This window comes from Miniopterus schreibersii (genome assembly GCF_964146895.1).
Source record: "Miniopterus schreibersii genome assembly, chromosome: 15".
NCBI classification, from domain to species: Eukaryota; Metazoa; Chordata; class Mammalia; order Chiroptera; family Miniopteridae; genus Miniopterus; species Miniopterus schreibersii.
Window position 1 is genome coordinate 20,916,204 of NC_138115.1, and position 16,791 is coordinate 20,932,994.

At 50.8% G+C, this 16,791-nt stretch overlaps 1 protein-coding gene across 12 annotated transcripts; it reads left to right on the forward strand.

Annotated features, from left to right (window-relative positions):
- Window positions 1-1,225: 1,225 nt before the first annotated feature.
- BRPF1 (bromodomain and PHD finger containing 1) lies at window positions 1,226-16,136 on the forward strand. Of its 12 annotated transcripts, none has more exons than XM_081160023.1 (14): window positions 1,226-1,637; window positions 3,520-4,128; window positions 7,207-8,166; window positions 8,950-9,112; window positions 9,513-9,644; window positions 10,053-10,199; window positions 10,979-11,288; window positions 11,593-11,913; window positions 12,236-12,520; window positions 13,016-13,163; window positions 13,729-13,865; window positions 13,968-14,086; window positions 14,421-14,575; window positions 15,280-16,136. In XM_081160023.1, the coding sequence occupies exons 2-14, from the start codon at window positions 3,530-3,532 to the stop codon at window positions 15,461-15,463; spliced, it is 3,660 nt and encodes a 1,219-aa protein (XP_081016149.1). In that variant the 5' UTR covers window positions 1,226-1,637; window positions 3,520-3,529; the 3' UTR covers window positions 15,464-16,136. The 12 variants fall into 12 exon arrangements, with proteins under 12 accessions (XP_081016149.1, XP_081016151.1, XP_081016150.1 ...); XM_081160025.1 differs by having other exon boundaries at window positions 1,229-1,637; window positions 10,053-10,181; XM_081160024.1 differs by having other exon boundaries at window positions 1,256-1,637; window positions 10,053-10,181; window positions 11,590-11,913.
- The last annotated feature ends 655 nt before the right edge of the window (window positions 16,137-16,791 follow it).

Consider the following 16,791-nt stretch of genomic DNA (forward strand, 5'->3'; position numbering starts at 1 on the left):
ATAAGAAATTTGAGGTAGGAAGAATTTTAACAACTTGCTCTAGTTCATGTAGCTACTAAGCGGCCAGCCACATTAAAACCAGTTTTTGCTTTTTTAAAAAATTTATTTATTTGAGAGAGAACAAAACATCGACCTGTTGTTCCCACTACCTATGCATTCATTGGTTGATTCCTGCATATACCCTGGCGCAGACCGAACCCACAACCCCGGTGCATCGGGAGGACCCTCCAACCCAGTTACCCGGGCAGGGCCCAGCTTCCGTTTTGAGGCCATCTTCTAGCCCGCAAACCATAGCCCTGATACATTTCTCCGCCAACCTACAGGGTTCCAGGCCTCTGAATTCCATTTTACCGTAGACAAGCCCATTCACACGCCAACAGCCCTCTGAACCTCCCCAAACCCAGTCCCTTCTTTCGGGTCCACACCTTCCATCCAGTCCCGCTCCTTTACCTTTCCCAAGCGATTTCCCTTTCCTTCAGCCACGCCCCGCTATTCCTAACCCGGTCCCGCCCTTCCGTCCAGTCCCGCCCCTTTACTTTCCCAAGCCCCGCCCCTCGCCTTGAAGCCTCGTTTCGTTTTTCCCAGGTCTATCCTCTCTTCCAGTCCCAGCTCCACCTTCCAGGCCCATCCACAGCCCCGCCCTTTCTTTCCTGAGGCCCACTCTTAGGGTTAGCCCCAGTCCTTGCCCCGGTTCAGTCCCCGTTCTCCTTGCTAGGACTCACTTTATATATGACCCCGCCCACTCCGCAAAACCCCGCCCCATAGACTGATTTATTCTCTTCCAGCCCCGCCCCTACCCATAAATCTGGGCCTTTCTTAGGCTCAAGCCCGCGTCCCTCTTGCTCCCGGCCCTGCCCCCAGCCCCGCCCCATGGCTCCGGCACCGCCTCGTTGCCTTCCTCCGAGACCAAGGCCAGGTCTCTGCCGCAGCCGCGGCGCCAGCAGCCGGGAGGGAGAAGGGAGGGAGGAGACAGAGGGGGAAGGGAGAAGGGCGGGCTCCTTATGCCCAGCCCCGCGCTAATGTTCGTAGCCGCAGATTCGCCACATACGGCCTGACCACTCCGGATCCCGGGTATCGCGATTTCAGTCTCCATAAACTCAACTCTAAGATGGAGGTGCCAGATAAACTCTATAGGGTGTTCAGGGGCCCTTACGAGTCCCAGAGAATGGTCTCTCGAGCCTCGGCTGGCGGGCGGGGATCTGTGGCGAAAGTGCAGCTAGGCAGCGCCGCGGCACCACGTTTACCCTGCGCAGACGCCGTCGCTGCCGCTGCTGCCGCCGCCGCTGTCCCTGCCTTTGCCGCCACCGTCTCTGCCGCCGCCGTCCCAGCGCTGCCTCCGGGAGCCTCCATTGTTCCGGCGGCGCCGGGTCCTGAGGCCGGGCAACTTAGGGGCTCTCGAAACAGGAGGCAGCCGACAGAGTTGAGATACCGGGACGCCGGCGGGACCTGGAGCGGCGGGGGTCAGCGCGGGAATCCCGGGGAGCCGAGGCCAGAGCGTGGGGCGACAGGGGGCCGGGGTGGCGAGGTCTGAGGTCTCCGGAGTTGGGGCTCTCCCTCCCCGGCTCGTCTTTCCCCGCCAGGTGGGGTCGGAGCCCCGGCGGGCGGCCCCGGCAATGAGCCCGGACTCGAGGTGGCCGGTGAGTGCGGGCCTGGGACCAGGGCGGGAGTGGCTAACGGGGAAGGGGTTGAGTACTTTTGTGGGGCACGCACTAAGCTGCCCTGCCCAGGTGCCCCTCGGGCCCCTCTAGCCAGGAGAACTGACAGTGCCTTCGCTCCCAGCAGGAATCCCAGGGCAACATTGTATCCTTCGGGGCTACTAGGGTCAGCTGCAGGAGGGGAGCCTTGATTAACTTGTTACACTTCGACAATAGGGAAACGTCGCCGCATCCGGGAGACGGCTGCGGGCACCGCCTGGGCCCGGCTTGATCCCTTCGGCTCCCGCCCCCTACTTCCTCCAGCCCCCTGAGCTCCGCCGCCATACCCCTGGGCCTGGAGCCATACCCACGGGCTTTCAGATCTAAGTTTTCGACTCCCTTCTCTGTGCCTCTCTGCCACTGAGTCCCAGCGGGACATCTGCCCGGGGTTCTGTGCTACTTCTGAAGCGTGGGAGCCAGGGCAGCAGAGCTGCAGTGTTCACTAGGGACCTATCATTGAAAGAGGAGAGCTTATTTGTGCTTCCGATTGGTCTGTGTTTAAAGACACAGAAGCAGGTAGGAAGTAGAAGGGAGCTGGAGTTGAACTAGTAGTTTTACTGATGTGGAAGTTGGGTGCTTTGACAGAGAAAGGCTGAAGCAGCCTCCTTCTTGGTTAAGCTGCAGGAGGATAGATGCCTAGAGGGGTCCCTGTTTGTCAGAGAGCTCAGGGTGGCACTGCCTGGAATGGTGCCAAGCCCCTAGCTGAATTGTTAAACTCAACTAAGCCTGGAGAAACTGGGGTGGTCTCTAAGCTGGGCTTCCTGGGGGCTGGTGCCATCTGCTGTCTCCATCCACCTAGGAACACTGGAGAGGAGAAAGGGAGGGCCCTGAGGACCAGCATGGAGTTGAGTGTGCCTGGATTGTCTTGTTCCTGTTTGTACCCTTAGGGCTTGGTATCACTGTTAGGGCCAGGACATAGACTTCCCCTAAAAGACCTCAGAAATTAACTAATTCTTTCTGTAATCCACTGATTTCTCCTGGATACCAGGACTAAATCATTGCTACCCATTCAAGCTTCTACATGGGCTTATACTAGCCTTCATCCATTTCTCTCAGCTCCAGATTTGGTGATCCCTAATTCAGCTATTCATTCAACAAGTTATTCATTCATTTGCCAAAAACAATGTTCACTACATTCCAAGTACTGGGGATATCGAGGTGGGTAGGCTCTGGTGTCTGCATTGCACAGCTCCCAGTATAGTGGGAGGAGACAAAGAGGTGAAAATGGAATGCTATGAAAACACATTTCCCCATAAAAGAGACAAAGAAATAACAGAAGTGACATTTGATCTGGGTTTTGAAGAATGAGTAGGAGCTCACCAATCAGAGAGGATGGAAGGCATCCCAAATAGAGATCATCTTGCAGGAATGAGAGGCTATAACTTTCAGGAAATGGCAAGTTGCCTTGAATAGACAGAAGCACAGTTGTAACTGGTGAAAAGAAGAGTCTGGAAAGGAGGACTACAGCTGTACAATGAAAGAAGCATTTGAATGTCAACACAGGGGATTTGGATATTATCCTGAAGTAAGTAGGGAGCATCAGAAAGCTTTTAATCATAGATTGAAATGGCTGTTGCTACTTGGTAAAAAGATCATTCTGGCCACGTTAGGCGACATTGGGCTAGAAGAGTTGAAGCATAGGGCAGGATAACCAGGCAAGAGATGGTGAGGCCCAGACTATGGCCATGGTGTAGAGGAGATGGCACTTGCAGATACTGTAGAGGGGGGCTGACCAGGATCCTTGAAGAGAGGGAGGTTTGGAGGGAGTAGAGTGGGTGGCCAAGAACTCTTCCTAGGCCTATCCTAACTTATCTGTACATTCTAGATGTGACAGCATGGGGGTGGACTTTGATGTGAAGACTTTCTGCCACAACTTGCGGGCGACTAAGCCACCATATGAATGCCCCGTGGAGACTTGCCGCAAGGTCTACAAGAGTTACAGTGGTATCGAGTACCACCTGTACCATTATGACCACGACAACCCACCACCCCCGCAGCAGACTCCACTCCGTAAGCACAAGAAGAAGGGGCGCCAGTCACGCCCAACCAACAAGCAGTCACCCAGCCCCTCAGAGGTATCACAGTCACCAGGCCGTGAGGTGATGAGCTACGCACAGGCCCAGCGCATGGTGGAGGTGGACCTGCACGGCCGCGTCCATCGCATCAGCATCTTTGACAACCTAGATGTGGTGTCAGAGGATGAGGAGGCCCCTGAGGAGGCCCCCGAGAATGGCAGCAACAAAGAGAACACCGAGACCCCGGCTGCAACTCCCAAGTCAGGCAAGCATAAGAACAAGGAGAAGCGCAAGGATTCCAACCATCACCACCACCATAATGCTTCTGCCAGCACCACTCCCAAGCTGCCAGAGGTTGTATACCGGGAGTTGGAGCAGGACACCCCTGATGCCCCACCTCGGCCAACTTCCTATTACCGGTAAGGCCACCTCTGCCTCCCAGCTCTGGAACACTGTTCAAGCAGGGCTCAGGAGCCAGAGAGGAGTGACAGGCAGCAGATAGCAAAGTGGCAGGGATAAAGGATAGCAGGAGCACACTGGTCCTATCAGGGCAGTGAGAGGAACGGTACCTCAGCTAAAGATGGTGGCACTTACTATAACTATTCCTTCATATTACTCTCACAGCCCACTCAGGTAGGTATTGTCCTCATTCCACTGATGAGGAAACCACAGTTCAGAAAGGGGGCCAGACTTACGGAAAGTCACATGCCAATAGGTAGCTGAAACATTATTCAAACCCAGTTTCTTCTGACTCCAAAGCTGCACTATTTCCACTATATCAGAGGATTCCCTTCTGTGGTTCCTGACCCTCTCCATTCCCTGTGTGACGCTGGGAAAGGCATATGGCTTCTGCTGTTCTAGTGACCCCATCTGTAGATCAGGCTTAATATTCCTCTACTGGTCTAAAGGTAGAAGACGGGACAATGATTTCATAAGGTCCTATAAGCAATTTGTAAATCCTCAGAGGTAATTTTCCTGTTATTTGTTCCGTTATTGTCACCCATCCTTTAGCAGGCTTAAGCAGTATTTCCATCAACTGTATTTTGTGCTTCTCCAATGGCCCTTTTATTTATTTCACTTAACTGTTTCTTGGGACCCCACTTCCTTCTAGAAATTAGTCACAGTGACTTCTAATAAAGTGACAGCACAGGCTAAATTCCTTTAACATGTGTGGTCATAAAATTATATACAGAAAGCCTAGCTGAAGGATGGTACAAAAACCAAGTGTAAAACTTACCTCAGAGTGTTAGTATCCAAGGCAAAGAGGGCATTCTGATGAGTTAGTTAAGGAGCAGTCTTTGGTGTCAACTAATCAGAAGGCTTGATCTCTCAGAAGAACTTAAAAAGGTTTTTATATGAAAGGTTTTTACCAAAAGTGCAGTCCATGTGATGATATACTAAATCTCAAAAAGGCAAATCTCATAAAAGCAAATCTGTGGGAACCCAAGTAATTTGGTTCATTATGTCACTTTCTTTCTCTCCTGTTCACATGTTAGCCAGTCTCCTTCCTCTCTCCCATTCTTTCATCTCTCCAACCCAGCTCCACCTCCTTCTGGCTTTCCACTGTCTCTTTTTCTTTAGCACTGACTATCATGTCCACCACCCCCAACACAGAGACCCATTTGGAGCCTTCCCTCCCTTCTAATGACTCCCTCCTAATGGTGCTCTTTCCTCTGATAGGCAGCTCAGCCCAGCTCATTCTGCTCCTTTTCTTCCTCCCTCCACTCAGATTCACTCTTTCCTCCTGGAGATCAGGTCTGTTCTCCAGGGCAGCAGTTCTCAGCTGGTGCATTGCCATCAGTTGGGAGGTATGACACGTGTAATTTATTACTATTGTTAGCAAAACTGCCCAAGTTTTGGAAGTTATTTGCTTTTTATATAAATTTGAGAAGATTTGAGATCATCGAATAACACCACTTTCTCTTGCTTGCATCTGATATGCTTTCTTGATGGGGAGGGGGAGGATGAAGTGTCAGCTGGTGTGCCAGGAATTGTACATGGCATGCAGCCTACCTTATCTGTACTGTAGCCTGTAATCTGGGTGCACTGTTGAAGTGTGTTATGCATCATAATGTCATGGCAGAGAAAGTTTTAGAGCTGTTTCCAAGGTCTGGAAGGGGCCATGTGATTCACACTAGTCTTCATCAGCCACACTCTTTTTCACGGATGAAGATGGTATAGTCAGTCACCTTAGGAAAGAGATAAGGGGCTAAGGAATAAGCTGCTTCCTATAGACATAGCATTTTAGTCTCTCTTCCTTTCCACCCTGAAAATACCTTTCCAATTAACAACACTGAGAACCTATTTCTGTGTGGTAAGTTAGACATGGTTCTTGTCTCTATCCTATAGTGGAGGAGTTCAACATAAACAGCTATAATACGAGGCAAGGTAGTTGGTCAGGGCTATACAAAAGCTAGTAATAAAGCTAACATTTATTGAGTACTGGTACTGGTATTGCCAGGTACTGTTCCTAAGTATTTATTTCTGTTAACTCATTCTATGCTCACGATAGCTATATGAAATAGGTTCATGTTAGCATCATCATTTTAAGATGAGGAAATGTAGTCCCAGGGAGGTTAGCTTACTTGCCTGCTATCAGATTTTTATTTTGATTTCTTTCAGAACCAGGGTTTAAATTTAGGTTAGTTAGAAGCCAAAACCTCGTTCTTTCCATTGTAGCTCCCTGTAGCTTTACAATACTAGAGTCCAGGTGATCAAGAGCATGGTAAGGGTGTGGGGAGCCCAGTGAGTGCCTTAGGAGTCTGAATCTTAGCTTTGCTACTTCCTGGTTGTGTGACCTTTCTGTGTTGGGCAATGAATTAACTTCTCAAAGCTTGAGTTTCCTCATCTGCAAAATGAGGGCAATAAGAACATTGACTCTATGGCTGTGGTGAAAATAAATGTAATTTAGCACAATGGCTGGCTCATAGTAAATGCTTAGTAAATCTTAGCTATTCTGATTGTCATCTCCCAGCATTATCCAGAGAACAAAAACAGTATCTATAGTTTGAAGGAGTCCTGAGCTGGTGCTGGTAACAGTTGAGAAGACCCATAGCAGCTCCATTCAGGACACTGCCAGCTGGTGCTAAAACAACTTACATATAATTTGCAAGTGACACTCCCTTCCCCTGACTCTTTGCACCATCATCCAGACCATCCCAGTGGGTCCTAGCTGCCCCATCCTCCTCCCATTAGGAGTCTGGCTGAGTCTGCACCCCAGGGGAGGCAGTGTAGCAGCTAGCACACCAGGTTTGGAGTCAGCAGACCTAATTTACATCCCAGCTCTACCACTTTCTCACAAACCTATATTTCCTTTTCTGCAAAACAGGAATGATTACAGGATCTATAGTACCTGGTGTTAAGGTAAGGATAGAATGAGACAACATATGTGAAAGTACAGGCCTGGCGTAGAGTAAGTGCTTGGCAAATGTAACACATTGTCTTTAAGGGAGGGAAATCTCAACCATGTGATGCTGAGCTGCCTGTGTGCACTGCAGGTACATTGAGAAGTCAGCAGAGGAGCTGGATGAGGAGGTAGAGTATGACATGGATGAAGAAGACTACATCTGGCTTGATATCATGAATGAGCGACGGAAGACAGAGGGTGTGAGTCCTATCCCACAGGAGATCTTTGAGTACTTAATGGACCGGCTAGAGAAGGAGTCCTACTTTGAGAGCCACAATAAAGGTGACCCCAATGCATTAGTGGATGAGGATGCCGTGTGCTGTATCTGCAATGATGGCGAATGCCAGAACAGCAATGTCATCCTCTTCTGTGACATGTGTAACCTGGCTGTGCACCAGGAGTGCTATGGCGTCCCCTATATCCCTGAGGGCCAGTGGCTGTGCCGCCGCTGCCTACAATCACCCTCTCGTGCTGTGGACTGTGCCCTGTGCCCCAATAAGGGTGGTGCCTTTAAGCAGACAGATGATGGACGCTGGGCCCATGTAGTGTGTGCCCTGTGGATCCCTGAAGTCTGCTTCGCCAACACAGTCTTCCTGGAGCCAATTGACAGCATCGAGCACATCCCCCCAGCTCGCTGGAAGCTAACCTGCTACATTTGCAAACAGCGGGGCTCAGGAGCCTGCATCCAGTGCCACAAGGCCAACTGCTACACAGCCTTCCACGTGACATGTGCCCAGCAGGCCGGCCTTTACATGAAGATGGAGCCTGTGCGGGAGACAGGTGCCAATGGCACCTCCTTCAGTGTCCGCAAAACAGCCTACTGTGACATCCATACACCCCCAGGTTCGGCCCGCCGCCTGCCTGCCCTGTCCCACAGTGAGGGGGAGGAGGAGGAGGAGGAGGAGGAGGATGAGGGTAAGAGTTGGAGTTCAGAGAAGGTCAAGAAGGCCAAGGCCAAGTCCCGGATCAAGATGAAGAAGGCGCGGAAGATCTTGGCAGAGAAGAGGGCAGCAGCACCTGTGGTGTCAGTGCCCTGCATCCCACCACACAGGTATGCAAGGAGCAGTGGGCAGGCTGGTGAAGAAAGAACAAACCTTCCTGGAAACTGACAGCCCCTTGAGTGAAGTGACAGGGTTGGGTTATCTTCTTCCTGTCAGGAGCTGTGTAGAAGTTTTTAAAAAATCCAAAAGAGATTAGCTATGGCAGATCACATGACTTTTACATTAGGAGCCAGAAACTTCAAATTTTATCTGGCAGACCTAACAAATTTTAAACTGCCCTTCACTTTGATGGTGTGGTTTAAGTTAGGAAGAAAGAGCATGTAATAGCTACCAGCTGCAATAGAAGACATAGTCTGACTCTGAATGGAGAAATGGAATGAAAAAGGGGGAAAGAAATGCTTCAGGAGTCGCAAAGTAGTTACTGCTACCATTGAGTCCAAATGAGGACTGTGATCAGTTATTTTTAACTCTCTTATGTTACCTAGTCAGTTTTCTGTAGTTACTGCTATACTTTATCTTAGAACCTTACAAGGCTCAGTCTGAATTGGGTATCCCAGGGTCAAATAGTACTCTGGGCTGTAGTGACAAGAGCAGTCTTAGGAGCCAAACTCCCTAACCCCCTGGCGAACACGGTTAGGGATCTGGATTAGTGCTGGGAGCTTGGCTTCCTGTCTGCTGAGTTGCCATTGATGGCACTGTTTGTTCTTTGCCTTAAGCCCAGTATCATAAGCTTTTTTGACAGTAGACTTATTCCCTATTCAACTCCATTCAGGAACTCTCACTAGCCAGAGACCCTTGTTTTACTTAAGAAAATTTGTTCTCCTGCTTCCCAGGCTCAGTAAAATCACCAACCGCCTCACCATCCAGAGGAAGAGCCAGTTCATGCAGAGGCTGCACAGCTACTGGACACTGAAGCGGCAGTCACGGAATGGGGTCCCGTTGTTACGTCGCCTGCAGACACACTTGCAGTCTCAGAGGAACTGTGAACAAGTTGGGGTACCGTGTCATATTCCCTATGGGCTCTGGGACCTAGGGCCAGGGGATAAGGATAGAAGTCTGTAACTATAGCATCTAGTGTGTGAGGGCTTAGGCTGTTTCATTTTTTTAAGCTAGCCCTCAAACCAGGCTCAGAAATAAATCCTTACAAATTATCCACTTGTAGAAGGGTACTATTCCTATGTGTTTATTCTTTTACTCAACAAGTGTATACCAAGCATTGGCACAAGGGACACCTAGGTTGAGGAGCTCCCACTTGAGCTGGCGAACCTGCCAGTAAGTTCCTTTGCCCCCTCCTTTGGCTTTACCTACCTTTAACCCGAGTTTCCTGGGCTATCCTACACTCTGGCCTTTCCTCTGGCTCCCTCATCATCTTCTGACCACCTTTTTGCTTTTACAGAGAGATTCTGAGGATAAGAACTGGGCCCTCAAAGAACAGCTCAAGTCCTGGCAGCGGCTCCGGCATGACCTAGAGCGAGCTCGGCTGCTGGTGGAGCTGATCCGCAAGCGGGAGAAACTCAAAAGGGAGACGGTGAGTGCTCCTGGGCCAGCTCTGTTTTATAGAGGAGAAAACATATCTGGAAAAAGGAAAGCATGTGTTGTCTAGCCAGCAAGCAACAGGGCTGATGTTGCAGTCAGGTCTCCTGATGCTTAGTGCTCTCTGGCCCACTGAAAACAGAGTATCACAGGAGAGTGTGAATGGAACTGTTAAGGTGATACAGGTAGCTAGTGCTATAAGTTCAGTCAAGGAAGGGAAAGGCCAGAGTAGTTGGGGAGTTTCACTGGGTGTGGCCTTATAGAAGATAGACCCGAGTGAGTACACCTAGCTGTTGGGGGTGGGAAAAAAGGCGAATTCCCACACCAGCTTCAACCATTTCCTCAGACCTCTCTGCCAAGGGACAGGCTTGGGCCTGACTGATTGGGCCTTTATGTGTGTCAGATCAAGGTCCAGCAGATCGCCATGGAGATGCAGCTGACCCCTTTCCTCATCCTCCTTCGCAAAACCTTAGAGCAGCTCCAAGAGAAGGACACAGGCAACATCTTCAGCGAGCCGGTCCCTCTGTCTGAGGTAACCGAATTGGACGAAGTAAGAATCCCTTCCCCTCACTCCACCTTCTTTCTGTTCCTCTCCTAGTTGGACCCCTGCTGCAGGTCTGGGCCAGGGACTAGGAGGGGACCTTGAAGAGGGGCTGGTGGCTCTGGGGCTCCAGGATGAACTGGAGCCACATGCATCACCTGGACTCTGTCTTGTCCCTGTCATACCCCAAGGGCCCAGAATGGGAGGCAATCTGCACTCCCTCCCCAGAGGCAGGGACTGAGTCTGCCAAATGAATAATCCCAGGGCAGGAAGACACTTTCGGGGTGCTGAACCCTAAAACGGAGACTTTAGAAGGCTCAGCACCTAAAGAACCAGCTCTGAAGTCCTAGGTCCTGACTGGCAGACTCTTCTCTCTAAAAGGTATAAAATGAGAGTCCTGAGGCAGCAGCCTCCTTATAAGTCTTAATGATAAGCAAAAAGAGCTATAGGAATGCAAGGTGGTATTATTTCCAGAGGACACCCCTAGCTATTTTCTTATTGAAGCCTCATATGGCTCTAGGAGGTGGATTTGGCAGTAATTTTATCACTGTTTTCCAGGCCAGGAAAAGAAGGCCCAGAGAGGTTAAGAGACTTGCCAAGGTCACACAGCTTGTGACTGGTAAAGTCAAGACTGAATCCAGCTCTCCTTTCCCCTGTGCTATATGCCTACCTCTAACTGTGGTGGGAGGAGGTTGCTGGATGCATTTCAGGGGGTGGTGTTAGGAGCAGGGGTTCAGGGGGAATAAGAAGCATATCTCCACTTAGCCACACCTACCCTGTTCTCTCAGGTACCTGACTACCTAGACCACATCAAAAAGCCCATGGACTTTTTCACCATGAAGCAGAACTTGGAAGCTTACCGCTACCTGAACTTTGATGATTTTGAAGAGGACTTCAACCTCATCGTCAGCAACTGCCTCAAGTATAACGCCAAGGACACCATCTTCTACCGGGCAGCGGTGCGGCTCCGTGAGCAGGGTGGTGCTGTGCTCCGCCAGGCCCGGCGCCAGGCAGAAAAAATGGGCATCGACTTTGAGACGGGCATGCATATTCCCCACAGCCTGGCTGGAGACGAGGCCCCACACCACACTGAAGATGGTGGGTGATGAGTCACACACACATAGAGACCAATGCTAGGGATGAACACTTTCCAAAAGTCCCCTCCTCGGAACAGGCAGTGTAGGCAGGAAGCAGTTAGGCTGAGTAGTAGCAAGCTATCCCCGGGAAGCCAGACTGGGTGAATGGATAGCAATGTCAGTTCACATCTTGGTGCTGCTATTTTATGGCTGTTCCTGGTGAGCAGCTGAGGGGAAGAGTGGGTTTCTTACTGCCTGTCCAGATTTAAGGGGCCCAGAGAGCTGCCCCGAGTCTGACCTTTACCCCCCACCCCCACCCCTAGCAGCAGAGGAAGAGCGGCTGGTCCTGCTGGAGAACCAGAAGCACCTGCCAGTGGAAGAGCAGCTGAAGTTGTTGCTGGAAAGGCTGGATGAAGTGAATGCCAGCAAGCAGAGCGTGGGCCGCTCACGGCGTGCAAAGATGATCAAGAAAGAGATGACAGCATTGCGGCGGAAACTTGCCCACCAGCGGGAAACTGGAAGGGATGGGCCTGAGCGCCATGGCCCTTCCAGCCGGGGCAGCCTGACACCCCACCCAGCAGCTTGTGACAAGGATGGGCAGACGGACAGTGCCGCTGAGGAGAGCAGCAGCCAGGAGACAAGCAAAGGTCTGAACCCCAAAGCAAGGTGGACCCCAAAGCAAATCAGACTTTGACTCTGCAGCACACACTCAGCCCCTGCCATCCCCAAGGCCAGAGGTCTTTCCTGCACAGTTAGCTGTACTTTCTCCCTCATTCCCCAATCAGGGGCCTTTTAGCTGCCTTTCTGGCTATTTGTGTAAGAGACACTGTTCCCAATTCCATGACCTCCAATCATCTCCTCAACAATAGCTGGAGTAATGCCCAGGGTACACACAGGGCGTACCCTGGACATCTACCCTTCCCACATCAGGCCCCTCACCAACTCTCCTTCTTTCTTTCTCTGCTCCAGGCCTGGGTCCCAACATGTCCTCAACCCCCGCACATGAGGTGGGCAGGAGAACCTCAGTTCTGTTCTCCAAAAAGAACCCGAAGACAGCTGGACCGCCCAAGAGGCCGGGCCGGCCCCCCAAAAACCGGGAGAGCCAGATGACCCCCAGCCACGGAGGCAGTCCTGTGGGGCCCCCCCAGCTTAACATCATGGGCTCCCTGCGTCAGCGCAAGCGGGGTAGGAGCCCCCGGCCCAGTTCGAGCTCAGACAGCGACAGTGATAAATCCACAGAAGACCCCCCATTGGGTGAGCCTCACCATCACCCAGTCCCCCAGGAGAGTGAGCAAAGCTGCCATCCTTCCCAACATAACATCCACCTATCCCTTCATTTGCCCATAATATCTCAGAACTAGAAGGGCCCTTAGGAATCATTTAAATCAACCCCTTCATTTTCAGATAGGGAAACTGAAACCCAAAGACACTGATCCAGCTAGATTCCCATCCAGACCCCACTCCATTGTATCACTTCACCTTTTCTTTTCTCATCCTCCTTGGTGATTGCCTGCCCTTTAAGCCATTTGTGTCCTAAGGTCTGTAACTGCCAAGGGAAGTGTAAGGGGTGGGGCAGGGCTGTGGCCAACTGTGGTGGACACCGCCCAGAGCTAACTCTGCTGGCCAAAGTTGGAGGAATTTTCCAGCACAGAAGGGGAAGCCAGGCTCTAAGTACCTCTTACCCCCATGCCATCTCTGATCTATATCTTCCTAACCGATTCCTTCCTTCCTCCCCCTCCCCCAACCAAGACTTACCAGCCAATGGCTTCAGCAGTGGAAACCAGCCAGTGAAGAAGAGTTTCTTGGTATATCGTAATGACTGCAGCCTTCCCCGGAGCAGCTCAGACTCTGAGTCCAGCAGCAGTAGCAGCAGCAGTGCTGCCTCAGACCGGACCAGGTACTGGGCCTCCAGATCAAGGCCTGCCTCTCGGATGCCCTTCTGGATTTCCCTAGGGGAAGTGGGGTGGCAGCCATCTCAGCCTAGATTAAGATGGCTCAAATCCAAGGTTCTCTGCAAAATAAATGGAATAGATGAGAATATCACCATAGTGGAATGGAAGGAAACATACTGGGTTCGGCTGGTGTTTTAGAGCAGAGGGTGTAAGCTGATGCCTTGTGGCTTGGATTTGGCCTACAGACATATTTTGTTTGGCTAGCATGGTGTTTTTTTAAAAAATGAATCCAGAAATACCACATAAAATTCCCAGTTTCTGTATTTTTAAAAATTAGATCTGGCACATCTGGCCAGTATTGCTTTTAGACAGGGCATATGCTCATCACCACCACTGCTAAATCCAGCCCACATCAGTCCAATCACTGCCAAGCCACTGAGAGCATTTGGATTTGAAAATCTTTAAGTAGCTTCTGCTTTCCAAAAGACGCTGGGCATTTAAAGAAGGACACCCACCATGCCATTCTCCACTCTTCTCCTTTGAGCTGAGCTCCCCTTGTCTTATCTACAGCACAACACCCTCAAAACAAGGCAGAGGCAAGCCCTCCTTCTCTCGGGGCACATTCCCAGAGGACAGCAGTGAAGATACCTCAGGCACTGAGAACGAGGCCTACTCCGTGGGCACTGGCCGCGGCGTGGGCCACAGCAGTAAGTACCCTCGCCCAAGGCCAGGGATGCTGGGGGCCCAGTGTCTGGGCCTTGCCAGCCCCCTGTCTGCTGATCTCCCCCCTCTCTCCCATTCCTGTGAAGTGGTAAGGAAGAGTCTGGGCCGGGGAGCTGCCTGGCTGTCAGAGGATGAGGACTCCCCGCTGGATGCTCTGGACCTGGTGTGGGCCAAATGCCGAGGGTATCCATCGTACCCAGCTCTGGTAGGCCTTCTGCCTTTCTTGTCATATCCCTGGTGTGTCCACTCCAGAATGCAGACTCACAATTAGATTTTTCCTACTCTCTGCTAAGCTGCAGAGTACGTGGGTCTTCGGCAGGTAGAGGTCCCCGATTAGTTTTTCCATATCTCGCTTTTCCCGCCCTTTACTCCTTGGGCTCTGAAATAGTTCAGCATAGGTAGAAGGTCTGCATTGCAGCCCTAGTTAGCATGATAACCTTTCCATGTCCCTACTTCAAAGGAGTCTCCAAGTTTTTGGATAGAGTTAGCCTTGGAGAAGAAGGGGACTGAACCAAACCAAGGTCTTATTATTCCTTCAGATCATTGATCCAAAGATGCCCCGGGAAGGCATGTTCCACCATGGAGTTCCCATTCCTGTGCCCCCACTAGAGGTGCTGAAACTTGGGGAGCAGATGACCCAGGAAGCCCGAGAGCATCTCTACCTCGTCCTCTTCTTTGACAACAAGCGAACCTGGTAAGGGAGGAGGGGAGCATGTGGTGACTCACAGCCACAAATGCAACCCTGGAAATGGGGGCAGGCTGCCAGGAAATTCCAGCAACAAACAGTCTGGGCTGTCACAAATCAGTGGGGGAGGGACTTAGGTTTTTAAGGAAAAGGTTGTGTTGACCATGAGTCTGAGCAGCTGAGTGGGCAGCAGCTGACAAACAACTGTGGCTAGAAAACAAAGGACCTTCAGTAACTGACAAATATGAGAGTGGCTCCCCACCCAGACTCAGGTGATTTCTAGACTTAGTTTTCCCACCTCTGCCTCCATGGTGACAAGATGAGGGTAAAGCAAACATAAAGTCAGACTCTGAATCCCTCTCCTGTCTTGTTTACATATGTAATCTTTTTGTTAATTGTCTGCAGAGGATTTTTAATGTCAGTAAAGTCTTCCTGGAGCCTATGGGTAAGGGTGCCTATTTCAGGTTAGGTCATGGCTCCTCCTTTTTACACGCATAACAACCCTGCGGTTACCCCTCAGTATGACAGTTGACTGGGCTCTTTCATCACTGTGAGCTGTTATTTGAGAGCAGGGACTACGTCCCTTGGTCTCTGTAACCCCATTGCCCACTAGAGCCTGGTTCTCCAACGTGTTTTTCAATGAATAGAGTGAGGAAGACTGGTGCTTATTGCTCTCCCAGAGATGACTTATTTGATCTTCGTTTGTCTTGTAGGCAGTGGCTGCCTAGGACTAAGCTGGTTCCTCTAGGTGTGAACCAGGACCTTGACAAGGAGAAGATGCTGGAGGGCCGCAAGTCTAACATCCGCAAGTCAGTGCAGATTGCCTACCATAGGGCTCTGCAGCACCGCAGCAAGGTCCAGGGCGAGCAGAGCAGCGAGACCAGTGATAGTGACTGATACTGCCCAGCACAGCTCAACCTACAGTGCCCTGCCACCTCTCTCCCCTTTGCTCACTGTCCTGGAGTGGCACCGGCCTCTGCACTGACTCATTCCTGGTCTTGGGGCCAGTCTCAGGGGAAGCTGGGTGGGGGAGGTCCCTCCTGCCCTGAGTGCAGCTGGACTGTACAGAACACTCCAGGGGCCCATGGTAACTCTGTGCAAAGAGAGGGGAGGTCCCATTGGCCAGAAAGCTCCAGAGACCTCACAGCACTGTAGTGCATGGTGGTGGGCCAAGGTTAGGACACTGCATAAAACAGGCCATCCCACCACCTCTGCCTGCTCGTGCCAGGAAAATCCGTAACTGCCTGGTGGCCTGAGGCCCATGCAGGTGATGAGGTGAATGGGCATCTGCCCAGCCTAACAGTGGGGTTGATGTCTGTCCAGCCTGGAAGAGGGGCACTAGGTGACCCCCTCCCCTGCTGTTGTAAATACTGTAATTAGTGGAGAATTTAAATTATTCTCATTTGTAACTGCGTTTCCGGGTCGCGCCAGAGTCATTTGGTACTAAAAAGACTGGGGCCTGTCCCCTCTTCCCTTCTTCCCATAGATTCCCCCACCTTTCAAACTGGTTTGTATTTATTTCAAAAGAAGAAAATATATTGATTCTTAGAAAATAAATTCTCTGTTTGGAATTCTTGGTTCTTGGCTTCTGCCAGAGCAAAGGGAGGTTCTGTCCCCCAGGGATGGCAAGTAATTGGGCCCAAGTGGTTGCTGGCTGCTCTGCATATTGCATTTGTAAGACGACAGCAAAGATAATATGACAGCTCTCATCTCCCATGCACTTACTGAGTGGCAGTACCTGTGCTGAGCTCCTTTAGATACAATTTCATGTAATCTTTGCATTAACAATAGGGAAGGTTAATAATAAGGTGGTTATCTCCACAAAGACACAGGTTTAGAAAAATTAAGTAACTTGCCTAAGTTCTTACAACTAGGAAGATGCAGAGCTAGGATCTGAATTCAGGTGTTTATCTGCAATTTGACCAGTATGCTGAACTGCTGGAGGAAGTCTACTGTCCATTCTTTCATGAACTTGAGATGTTTCAAATTCTTCACCAGTAGGATAGTGCAAGTGCTTGAGTCACTAGAGTTGTGACCTTCTCCTTAATTGGGGACAGAGCAGGAATGCAGACGGTTGCTATTGCTCTTCAGTCATTCCCAACACTGGCACCTTTTTTTCCAATTCAAACATTCATTGATGGAATGCCTTCCAAGTGGTAGGCACCTGTGGGGTGGTGTGCCAATGGATGACACGATCACAGGAACTAGTGGGAGGGTTTTGGAGC